This window comes from Spermophilus citellus (genome assembly GCF_964194105.1).
Source record: "Spermophilus citellus genome assembly, chromosome: 14".
In the NCBI taxonomy this organism is placed as follows: Eukaryota; Metazoa; Chordata; class Mammalia; order Rodentia; family Sciuridae; genus Spermophilus; species Spermophilus citellus.
The window spans coordinates 22,450,360-22,463,220 of record NC_138194.1 but is presented as its reverse complement, the minus strand read 5'-3'; the positions used below and the strand labels follow the sequence as shown (position 1 = coordinate 22,463,220).

The following is a 12,861-nucleotide window of genomic DNA, read 5'->3' as shown; positions in this document are numbered from 1 at the left end:
TCTTAAAGCCATGAGTTTCACACAACAATTTGTTCAGATTCTTTTAAACTAAAAGACCAGAATAGAAGAAAGAAGAAATGGCAGATATGCCGGAGAGAAGAAGATACCTCACAAATGTTGCTCATCAAGCTAAGAAATGGTTGCCTGCTGTCCCCAAATGCCTATTGTAATCTAAACAGGCTGTGATAGTGCCCCTACATTATTTTTTCTACTTTAAAGGAAAATGGATGATAGGTCTTGCTGAAGTAATACCTGATTAGATCACCTACCTACAGGTGCTCCCCAGAAGGTGCCAATATAGTCTGCCTTCCAAGAAGCCTGGGCATGGTCATCAATGTGCTCAATACCAGTGGAGGCCTGTTCCCTAAAACACATGCACAGGGAGACTTGCAGCACACCTTTATACCCACTGCTTTTATTAACTACTGACAACCACTGTGATTTCCTGTCTTTTGAAATTAGCACCTCAACAATCTATAAATTCAACATTTGCTACAACTCTTCAATCTAAAAAAAAAGCCCAACCCCAGCTCTGGTTTCAGATAGCATCTCAATCTTTCATTCCACAAACAAATGAAACAACAAAAGAAAACCAGAGACCTCAACACTGAATCTATTTCATTTTGGAGTGTTAAGGCATGGTAGGCAGGGGTCTTTTTGCTTTCAGTCTAAAGATGATAGCATGTATACTATAAAATAGTTTGGATTTCCAAGGCATTTTCCCCTCTGAAATTAAACTAGTAGACAGTCTGTAGAATATTGTACATTTATCCTACTGGCTGAGCTGGCTGAGCTACCCCCAATCTATTGTCGTTTTAATTCGAACAGGGTTGTATCATCTGCAGTTAAGAAAAGCAGAAAGTTCCCCCGACTCTACAAGTTTTTTTTCTTGAAGACACTGAACCTGTCTGTACCCCACACCTAAGTGGCAGTTAGCCTGTTTCCATTTGGGACAATGCCTCTTGAACTGGTTTAAAATTTGACACTGACAATCTCCACGTCCAAAGAATGGGATGGGGGGCAGAAGGAGAGGACAAAAGGACTCCAGTTTCTTCTTACTCTCAGAAATGTAACCATAACATGAAGACACTTCGTACCAGACTTCCTCCTGGTGTCAGAGCACAAAAACTGACAATCTCTTAGGTAGTTCACCAGAACAAGCTCCTCACCCTCCAGCATTCCACAGCGAAAAGCTAACACTTGATATTTCGTGAAGTTCTCCCAATTCCCCCAGATCTCCCTGAAGACCAGAAGCAGTCCCTTGAGATGTGAGGCTCACACCCGCCCCAGACATTCCTCACACCGCGTGCACATCATACTCCTAGACTTTGATGATTTACGACGCAGAGAGAGACTGTGGACCCAAAAGACAGTGACAACTGGAAAGGAAAACTCCAACCTTAGCAATCAGAATTCTGTCTGCAACCTGCGCCTGTGCGGGAGCTGAGTGACGGGCCGAAGAGCCAATCAGCGGCCGCCCCAGCCGTTGCCAAGCCCACGTTGTGTTGGGGGCGTGTCCGCACCCTGTGCGTCTCCGCCCGGGAGCCAATCAGCGGCCGGCCCCGCCGTTGCCATGGCCTCACTGTGTGTTGGTACCGCGTAGGCGTCACTTGCGCCCCAGCCCGGTAGCCAATCCGCAGCTGGCCCAGCTGTTGCCCTGGACGCTCTGACTGTTAGGCCAGCGCTTGCACGGGAAGGGCGGAGACCCAGCCTGGCTGTCCTGGTCCCGGGATTGTCCAGGGTCCCCGCTGCCACGCGCGCAGAGACACTAGCCACCGCCAGATTCCATGAGCTCCCAACATGAACCGAAAGAAATTGCAGAAGTTGACGGACAACTTAACTAAAAATTGCAAGCACTGTAAGTAAGAATCAAGTGCTGAACAAGCCGAGGTTCCTGGGCCAAGTCTGCTCCTACCCAGTGCAATTTCCCTGCTGTGCCTACTTCCTGCCTCCAGGACCTGTGTGACCATGGGCCCACCCCAAACCCCTAAGAGAAGTCTGAAAGAGAATCCCATCCTGGGATGCTAGCTCCTTGGGCGGGCACCCACGCCCAGGACCTTGAGAACTACTCTCCATGCATTTAGTTCTACCTACACTTGAGGACACTACACTTTTCTGGTTCCTCAGACCCTCTTTGCCCTTGGTCCTGGCCTTCGGTGCTGAGATTGAACTCAGGGCCTCTCACGTGCTACCTAAGGTGTCTATCACTACCGACCTACATCTCCAACACCACCCCACTCCCGCACCCTTTTCTAAAATTTTGAGATTGGGTCTTGCCATATTGCCCAGGCTGACCTCGAATTTGAGATCCTCCTTTTTCTTGCCTCAACCTCCCTAGTAGCTGGCATTGTTTGGCATATGACAGCATGCCGGGCTCTCAGACCCTCTTCTTAATTTACTTTTACATTATAGAAGTGAAATAATATGTGTTCATGAGACATGTAGTTTTAGCCTCAGACATGTTATAAAAGAAGTACTAAAACCCACCCGACTCAAGAAAAGAGCATAACCAACGTACATCGTGCACCTTAGCCTGCTTTTCAGCTCTTTCCTAGAGCAAAATAAAGGACAGGTCCAAGTTCTGGAAGCTTAACAAGAGATCCATAGGGGAAAATAGTCATAAACAACTGATCATCTTTAGGAAAAATGAGTTGAAGTGGTACAGAAACCTGTCTCAGAGCAAGATTTGTTTGGAAATAAAATTGCTCAGCAGAGCTAAACCTGTGGTAAACAATCTGCTCCCAACTTTACACTTCCACTTTCTAATTGCTAATATGGTGGGAAGGTAGAGAAGACTTTCTAAGTGACAAACTGAATATTTATTAAAGACAGCTGTTCTAATCTCCCCTTTGGAAAGGCAGTCCTAGAACGTCATAGAACACTTTAGTATTGTATTCCAACTGTACTTTGGCTAGAAAGCAATAGATTTGGTTTAGAAGAGGATGATATTGTCTGGTTCCCAGGCTTCCAAGTTGTATGCTGATTGCAAAACTACTGGCCACTTGAGGAAACAGGAGAAGCCATGGTCCTCAGAGAATACCCATTATGCAAACAAGGAAGAATAAACATGCTTAAGTGTGATTAAAGGATCTAGTGCCTTATCATCATCATTAGTATCTGATGTAAAGAGTGGTAAGAATGCTCTCTTCGTGGGTTGGTGTTGTAAATAAAAGTTATATTGAAGGTATTATTACAGACCTTTAATTTGATGAGGATTTCATTCTGTTATTTTTCTTAAAACACTTTTATTTCTGGGAAAAGACTAGATATTCTTAAAACATCTAGTAAACATTTTTTATAATACTCATAAACAATGCAATAACTACTATACACAGTACTGATTTTGATTTAGTCTCTGTTCAGTAAGTTTCCAATGCATTGAAAACATTCTGTGAACAATTGAAAAGTGAACGTGTATTTTAAAAGATAAATGAAAACAGGTCAGAAAAAATCATCTCTTGATTTTTGTTCTTACAAAAAAAATTTAAGTGAGCCTTAATAACTTTGATGATTAAAAGTAAACATCACTACATTATGTAGAAATAGTTATAGGTCATGGACATCACAATAATTTTAAATTTCTTTAAACAGAAGGCTTTTACCTAAAGTCACATTTCTTTTATAGTTTCCAGATGATAATGCAGTAGATGAAATGGATACGTATTATTGAATCAGAGAAGAAAAAAAGAACTTATGTGAGCATCTAGTTAATTCTCCATCCACCATCTTATGATTCTACATTATGATCTACAGATCACATGTAGAGGTTTCCAGAAAGATGAAAGCCATTCCATATCAATGTCCCCTAATTTCATGCAATAGGATATTCTAGAATGTAAGAACTATTTCAGTAAGAAAAGTACTCATGGCCAACCTTTGATCCTTGAATCAACTTTTGAGCTAAAAGTCAATTGATATATTCAGCTTATGTTCTTTAATTTTTATTTCAGTTCAATGGAAAAATGTCTAATTAATATCCCTTCTGCTGGCATTTAGTACACATGAACACAGAGCATTCTTCATGTAGGATTTTCTTCCCCAATCCTTAACAGGTTGTTTTAAAAGAGCTTTGCATGCAAGTATAACACAAAATTTCCCATTTTAACTGTTTTAAGTGTATAATTCTGTGATTCTGTGGCAGTAAGTATAGAATTTTACCCTTATCTATGTGGAATGTGTTGCAAGACCCCAAAATAGTGTATGATACTGAACTTTGTATATCCCATGTTTTGTTTTATATATATACTACATGTATATATGTGTGTGTATATACATATATATGTATATCTGTAATAAATTTGAATTTATAAATTAGGAACAGTAAGAGATTCACAGTAATATCACAGTAATAGAACAATAATGACAATATACTGCAATAAATGTTATCTAAAACTTATAAATAGTTTATTTCTGAAACTTTTTAAAATATTTTCAGGCTGTGGTTGAGCATGGGTTACTGAATCCTTGAAAAAAAAACTTCAGATTTAGCAGGGAGACTACTGTACGTTCATACTGTTATGTAACTACCCATCCATCTCCAGAAATTTTTCATATTTCCCTACTCAAATACTGTACCTTGAAGAATAACTCCCCACTCACTCCTTCCCCCAACCGCTGGCAGCAACCATTCTACTTTCTGTCACTATGAATTTGACTTCTTACAGGAATCATGCAGTGTTTATCTTTTTATGTCTTGAATTTTCACTTATCTTAATGTCCATAAAATTGATCATTTTGTAGTATGTGACAGAATTTTCCTTCCTTTTTAAAGCCAAGTAATATTCCATCGTAAGAATACATCACATTTGGTTAGCCATTCATTCATCAACGAACGCTTGGGTTGCTTCTATTTTTTGGTGATCATGAATAATACTCCTATGAATATTGGGGTACCAGCATCTGGTTGAGGTCCTACTTTCAATTATTTTGTGTGTATATTCAGAAGTAGAATTGCTGGATCATATGCCAATCACGTTTAATTTTTTTATTCATTTGTTGCTGTTGATGGACCTTCCTCCCTCCCTCTCTCTCTCTCTCTCTCTTTCTCTCTCTCTATTTCTCTCTCCCTCCCTTCCTTCCTTCCTTCCTTCCTTCCTTCCTTCCTTCCTTCCTTCCTTCCTTCTTTCTTTCTTTCTTTCTTTCTTTCTTTCTTTCTTTCTTTCTTTCTTTCTTTCTTTCTTTCTTTCTTTCTTTCATTGCTGAGGATCAAACCCAGTGCCTCACACATGCTAGGCAGGTGCTCTACCGCTGAGCCACAACCCCAGCCCTCATGCTTAATTTTTTGAGGAACCATTATACTGTTGTTCGGTTGTTTTTTGGGTTTTTTTGGATCATTTTAAAATCATAACCATTACATTTTCTGCTACTTAACTTGTTTAATCTTTTTAAAGTTTTAAATTTTTCCCTTAAAATGTGGTTCTCAAAAGCAGTAATCACTGGAGGCTATCCTGATCTATAGGATGAGGTGTGATTTTTTCCATTTTCATGTGTTATCTTCTCACAGATGTATACAGGTTGTCTTTGTTTTTGAAAATATTCAACCATAAAATTTTACCTGGTTTTGAAACAAAAATTATTTTTTGTATTTGTATACTTCATATTTAGATTAATTTTTATGTTCTTAATGCCAGGCAATAACCCTTCTACCTACATACTTCAAATGGCAGTTGGAACACATTATTAATTCAGTGTTTGTAAACACTGTCCTTTATGTAATCATGGGTACCAGCAAATATCTGTGTTTGTTTATATGTTTTAGATACAAATGTCCTCCCTCCAAAGTACTAATTGTTCAATGTTAATTTTTACATTGTCCTTAAGGGGAGCTATATTAGGTTCTAGAACATGCTCAAAACTTCTTTTTTGTAAAATAGGTGTTTCTTATTTCAGAAATATGGCTTATGAATTCACAAAGGTTAAAGTGAAATTAAAAATGAAAACCATTAATTCTCAAAGTAAGGTATCTATTTTCTGGGAAAGCCAAGTTGTAAATCTCATAAATGCTTACCAAAATGCTGGGGAAAAAAATTAACATTCTTAAACATTACCATTCTTATTTTAAATTATACATCTACAAACCTTATAAAATTTAGAATCTGATACCACATTCATCATTCAAATTACTAAGCTAATATTACCTTCGCCCCCCCAAACATGATTGAATTTGCATCTATTTAATGTATGACTCTTGTTTGAAGGAAATGCTAGTTTTCTTAAATGAGTAATGTATCTTTGGCTATCTTCATCCATTAACTTAAGGTATAAATCTCAAATCAGGACACACACAGATATATATATATATATATATATATATATCTGTGTGTGTGTGTGTGTGTATATATATATATATATGTGTGTGTGTGTGTGTGTGTGTATACACATATACACACAATATATACAGTATACTATACATACAGTATATATATATACACATGTATATACAGTATATATGTAAATATATATACTGATGTATTTATGTATATATATGACATAGTCTTAATTCATATAAATATGCTTCAATTGCAATATTTAGCTTATAATGTAAAGATTGAAATACACTTTTGTTTTACCTTTATTATTCTACAGTTAATAAATCTGAAGTGACATGTCTCATAAAGCTTTTCTATAACTTGGTTGGAGATGTAGCAGAGAGACCAGTTGCAGTTGTTGGACTAGATCGTAACGCATTTCGGAACATCCTACATGTAACATTTGGAATGACAGATGACATGATTATGGACAGAGGTAAGAGATATACAAAATTTAAATCAGTCAATTCTAGCCACCAGAAAAAAAAATTTATAAGTTTGGAGTTCGGTCATAATCGCTTAATGTTCTACATTCTCTATTTATTTGAATATAAACATTTAATTTTCCAAAGATAATTAGAGAAAGATGTAATATTCTCTTTATATATAAGAACATGACAAAGGTTGGGTAATTAGATTTCCCTTATATTGAAAAGCTTGGAATATTTCTATTTTTTCTTAGTAAACATAATGAATATAATGGCTTCTAAACTACATTTAAATTTTCTTATATATAAATAAAAATGGAATACAGTCTTATCATGTAATAATATTCCTTGCCTTAAGTAACAACAATATGAAATTGTATATTTTATATTAATATGTTTAGATTATCTAATATAATTAACATTTTAATATATCACAATATTGTATTATTAATTAATAGTGTATGTATTTATATATTCAGAATATTCTTTCTTCCCACAAAATAGGAAGAGAAAATTCAAATGCATAATTAAAATGCATATCAAAGTTCTGATATCTCAGTTTCCTCCTTTGTCAAGTGAGAATATTGGACTATAAAATCCTGACGTTTTCTCTAAATTATAAAAGCAAGCGATACCAATGTAAATACATTATTGAGAATTCAAATGCAGCACAGCTGTTACATAGTATCTCTTTCTCTTTTTAGTATTCCGAACTTTTGATAAAGACAATGACGGCTGTATAAATGTATCGGAGTGGGTTAATGGATTAACCGTGTTTCTTCGAGGATCCTTAGATGAAAAAATGAAATGTAAGAGTTCAGGTTGTCCTACTGTTCGTACATTATGATTAACATAGCCAAAGTGTTTAAATTACTGTCCCCCAACCAGCCAGTGGGTGGGTGAGTTTGTTGGTTGGTTGGTTTGGATCCTCATTAGCTTCTTTTATGGAATGAATTTGAGTCAACAGGGGATAAAAGAAAATGACTAAAAAGGAAAATCAAGTAATTCTGAAGAGTGATTATGATGCCTATGAAGTTTGCGTAGCGTTGCTGTATACACTAATTATATACACATGTATTTATGTACTAAGGACTTAACATTCATTTGAATTTTAAGCAGAAAAGCAGAGACTATTGATTTAAGTGTTTGATTCTTTTTTTCTTTTCATTTCTTTTGAGTGCAAGAGTAGGATTTATTGAAGGATAGAGACAGAGATAGAACTCTCTCAGTGCTAGAGAGGAAACCATAGCAGATTTTCCAAAAGTTCTAATGTTTAATAGTTGAATCTGATGAACTCTAAGTCATATTTTTAATCAGTGTTCCAAGAGTTTCAGGATTTAAAAATGTCCAATGTATTGTTCCTTGATATGGTTTTTCATAACTGAGAGTAAAGAAATTTCCTGAGGATTCTTGAATGCATTCAACATTTACCATGAAAACCAGGTGATGCCAAGGTCTTCAGGGTTGATGAAGCATCAGCAAGATAGACCTTAGCCCTCAAGACTTGGTCAGAGAAAATGTTACCTTAGTGATAACATCAAATTCATAATTTGACACTTTCTTTAAAGATTGCTTTGAAGTATTTGACTTGAATGGGGACGGCTTCATTTCAAAGGAGGAAATGTTCCACATGTTAAAGAACAGCCTTCTGAAACAGCCATCAGAGGAAGACCCAGATGAAGGAATTAAAGATTTGGTTGAAATAACACTTAAGAAAATGGTAATAATTTTGAGTAAGTTAGAGTTTTATATTGAAATGCACAGGTCACATATGGGATGGAAATAAGAATTTGAATAATGAGAATTTTCAGTTTCCTTTTTAGTTAACCAAACACTTGAATGGTGCTATTACAATATCCAAAATTCTTTTGAGCTGGGGGGATAGCTAAGTTTTAGAGGGCTTGCTTAGTCTGTGCAAGGCTCTGGGATCCATCCCCAGCAAACCCCCCAAAATTCCTTTCAATTCTATGACTCAATCCCTAATTTCTCTAGAACCTTTCTTCCATTAACGTTTGAGTATGAAAATAACAAGCAATTGTGGTAAGCATGTTAAGTGTTAACTGTTGTATTCCTGCTGTCCCCTCAGGATTATGACCATGATGGGAAGCTATCTTTTGCAGACTATGAAAAAGCTGTGAGAGAAGAGACTCTTCTGTTGGAAGCCTTTGGACCATGTCTACCTGATCCAAAGGTAACAATATTGCTTTGGCTGAACTTCTTGCTTATAGTGGACCAGAGGAATCATGTTCACCCAGGGAGAATAGCTTCTTAATACTGAAAGGCCACTAAAGAAGAAGTTGCCAGTTCATCTCATAGTACTTATTGTAGCCAAGTGCTTTGCTTTCCATTCATAACTTATTCACTCATGTTAGAAAACAATTAATGAGACTTAATGTGTGCCAGATGAAAGGCTCCGTGATTGCCTTGAGAGAAAAAGACAATATGAAAATAGTTTTATAACAGCGTGATAAGTGTTATTGTAATAATATTTAATGACTTATAGGGTGCTTCATCTGTGTCAGGCAGTGTCACAAGTACCATATCACCTCCATCGAAAACTCTCTGAAGTAGATAGTACTATTATCCTCTTTTTACAAATGAGAAAACTAAGGCTCAGATAATTTTGGTCAACTTTTCAAAGTCCATTCACTAATTGGCAGAGTGGCCTGGGTATCCTAGTGTCAGAGGAGTCCCTAGAGATGTATAGAACGTGATGATTGGCAAGAAGAGGGGTATCTAAATCAACTGTATGTATCAGGCATTTGTGAGATCCATCCATCTCATAAATGCAGAGATTGGATGAAGGAAGAGATTGAGCTCTGGTCTGGGGAAAGGACTTCCAGGTAGAGGCAACATCGAGTGCAAAAGCTGTAGGGAACCACTGGAACATGGGCAGTGACATAGGAGGGCTTATCAGAACTGGGTTTTGAAGGAGAAAATAGCCAGGTCAAAATGGGGGAAAGTAATCTAAGCAAAAAGAAATATATAAAAGAAAGAGGGGGAGTGAAAAAGGAAAGAGTAAGTAAAAGATGAAAATACATCTGTCTTGGATGAGAATTTGGTGCATATGAGGCTGGAGATCAGGTGGCAGATACAAAGAAGGACAGCGTGATAAGTGTTATTGTAGTAATATACATTTTAAACTGTCCCGTCTGAAAAACAAAACTAAAGGAAGGATAATAAATAAATAGAGATAAATAATAAATAGAGAAGAAATAAATAAAGGAAGAAAGAGAAGAAATAAAGGAAAGATGGAGGCACAGTGGGAAGGAAGGAAGGGAGGGAGGGAGGGAAGGAGGGAAAGGGCAGAGAAATTAATTTTATAGCTTTTCTACTTGTCTAAAGGCTCCACCTCACAGTCAAGGTTCTTGAAAAGATTGTCCAGATTTGGGACCTATATTACCCTCTATTTCCTCTCATCCATCCCTGTATCTGCTGTGGCCAGGGTCACTCTGCCCTTCTGTTAATAATTCCTATGAACACTCTTGGGTCTTCACCTTCCTGAAGCACATCCCTTCATTGTCCAGAGCTCTTGGTCTGCCTTCCTCTGCTCCAGGAAGTCTCGCCACTTCCCTCTACTTTCCCTCCCACTTCCCTCCATGGTCTAACTGTGCCCGGATTCCTCCTCTAGGACTTCCAGAATTCAATGTGTACTGATTCCTGCTGCAGTCCTCCTGGCCCTCATCTGTCCACCCAGTTTCTGGCCATTCTTTGATACTAGGTTGGAAGCCCTTGGAGAGCTGTGTTAGAGGGTCTTGTTCATCTCTGTGGACCAAGAACCAAGCATTGTGCTTGTAATACAGTTAGTACCAATGAAGTCTATGGAAGAAGACAACCACATAAACACTTGAAAGTCTTGATGCCCATTCTCCCAGCTACCCTTTCTCTCTATAAACATTAGAGAGACAGGCAGAGTATTTTGTTTTGCTCTGCCTGTTTTTTGGAAGTTCGTGTGTGTAAGTCGAGTCTGTAAGTCTGTAAGTTGAGTATTTTTTTTTTTTGCAGAGTCAGATGGAGTTTGAAAGCCAAGTATTCAAAGATCCAACTGATTTCAGTGATATGTGAATTCTAAATGCGCATTGTTTGAAGTGAGTACTAAAGAAGGTACACCTGTAGTTTATTTTTTTCTACTTAGCTCAGAAATATGATGTTGAATTGTGCATCTGGGGGTGGTGATGGGGCTCACTTCCATATATCACTTAACTCTGGTATAAGGTGCAAGTAAAGCAGAGTAGACAACAAGTTTCTTGTTAGAGGGGATCTTTCTAACAAATATTAATATTTCCAATATTAGTTTAGTTGGGTTGGGTATGATTAGTTAACATTCCTAGATATATTTTCTCATATAGACTATCTTTCCAAGAACATAACTGTTGTAAAATATCTGGATTCATTAAATTAATGGACAGATTATGTAATTATCAATTATGAATACAAATATTCTTCATGTCAGAAAGAGGTTAGGTATACTTTGAAAACTCATTGAAACTACTGAATTTCCTTTGGAGAAGGTTGGCATCAAAAATAATACTTGCATTTAGCACCTAAACACACTTCTGACAGGAACTAGGGCAGATTTAGAGAAATGAAAGTTATACTGAGGCTTTTTAATATGATTTATGTGGTTGTGTGAGGCTTTGCTTAATCATTTTACCAGCTTGTACGTGTCAAGGCAGGGATTTTGTCCTCACACATCTTTATATCTGCCATAGCAGTTAGTCTTCTGCATATAATGGGCCCTCTATTGATGCTGTCCATTGGATTGAAAGCTGTACATTGATTGAAAGTACAGACTTATGGTGACCAGAGAAAGAGGAACAGGTTCTTTTTCTTAGCCTTAATGGCTAATGAATGGGCAGTGTTCAGTTAATTTTGGAGTCATTCACCTTCAATGCATTTGGATGTCAAAGTCCTCCTCTCCTCTGTTCTCAGTGTCTCTCCACCCTAACCCTCCTTAGGGTCCCCTGGAACTGCCTGACTGCATTGCAGTGTCATAGTCCCCCACTGCCTGGATTCCTCTTCTGAATGTCCTCATCAGGGATAGTATATATTTTGTGCTAAGTGTGTCCACCAGCTGTAAACTCCAGAAGATACATCTTCCTTCTCCCTTTAGCTATCCTGCAGCAGATGCTTGTGGGCATTATAAGCAGGAGAAAGACAGGGCCTAGTTAGCTTTGTGTGAGCTCCTTTCCAACACATGTAAGCAGCTGAGAGAAATAGACATGATATCTGCTGTCATTTAGATTTTGTTACTACACATGCACTATTAAATGTAAACAAGTATATTCTGTGAAAAACTGGGCTGTTAATAATGAATAGAATAAGCAATTCTGTGAAATAAAAATATTTCACTGTGTATTTTCTAAAAAATTTAGCTGCTTGTATAGATGGGATTTGACACAATTCTTCTATTTGCAGTTGGTATAAATAATACATCACACAGTGTTTTAAATTTTCCACCTTTGCTTTTAATTAACAAATAAAAATTTTGTATGTTTAATTATTGTGTGCAATTTCATGTCTTGATATATGTACCTTGTGAAATAATTACCAGTATAAAGGTCATTAACATCTCCATTGCTTTACATAGTTGTCATTTTTTCTTTGGGAGTACAATGTACCCTCTTGGCTCATGTTGCATAACTGAAACTTTGCACCCCATGACTGACATCTCCCCATTTCCATAACCACCATTCTATTATTTACTGCTATGAGTTTATTTCCACATATAAATGAGATTATGCAGTATTTGTTTTTTTTTTCTCTGTGGAGCTAATTTCACATATCACAATATCTTTCCAGTTATCCATGTTATTGAAAATGACATGATTTCCCTCTTTTTAAATGTTGGCTAGCATTCCATTGTTTTGTACAAATATATACATCTATACAAATAATGCATATGTATACATCATAATTTCTTTATCCATTTGTCCATCGATGTGTTTTTATACCAGAGCTACTGATGCTGAAATGAACATGGGACTAAAGATGTCTCTTTGTGATGCACACTTATTCCCTTTGGATATATACCTAGAGATGGGATTGTTAGATCACATGGTAGTTTCAATTTTAATTTTTTGAGGAACTTCTATTTTCTCTAATTTATATTCCCACCAGTGGTT

General features: G+C 37.0%; 1 protein-coding gene across 4 annotated transcripts; it reads left to right on the top strand.

Moving 5' to 3' along the window:
• The first annotated feature begins 1,667 nt into the window (after positions 1 to 1,667).
• On the top strand, positions 1,668 to 12,308 carry CLXN (calaxin). 4 transcript variants are annotated; one of them, XM_081265684.1, is made up of 7 exons: positions 1,668 to 1,858; positions 6,586 to 6,744; positions 7,441 to 7,545; positions 8,305 to 8,456; positions 8,823 to 8,927; positions 10,742 to 10,824; positions 11,695 to 12,308. In XM_081265684.1, the coding sequence occupies exons 1-6, from the start codon at positions 1,801 to 1,803 to the stop codon at positions 10,799 to 10,801; spliced, it is 639 nt and encodes a 212-aa protein (XP_081121810.1). In that variant the 5' UTR covers positions 1,668 to 1,800; the 3' UTR covers positions 10,802 to 10,824; positions 11,695 to 12,308. The 4 variants fall into 4 exon arrangements, with proteins under 4 accessions (XP_081121810.1, XP_081121811.1, XP_081121809.1 ...); XM_081265685.1 differs by having other exon boundaries at positions 10,742 to 10,840; XM_081265683.1 differs by having other exon boundaries at positions 10,742 to 12,308.
• Positions 12,309 to 12,861: the final 553 nt, after the last annotated feature.

Coding starts and splice junctions, on each gene's coding strand:
- CLXN (XM_081265684.1), top strand. CDS start 1,801: ATGAACCGAAAGAAATTGCAGAAGTTGACGGACAACTTAACTAAAAAT. Junction 1,859..6,585: donor AACTAAAAATTGCAAGCACT/GTAAGTAAGAAT, acceptor ATTATTCTACAG/TTAATAAATCTGAAGTGACA. Junction 8,928..10,741: donor CATGTCTACCTGATCCAAAG/GTAACAATATTG, acceptor TTTTTTTTGCAG/AGTCAGATGGAGTTTGAAAG.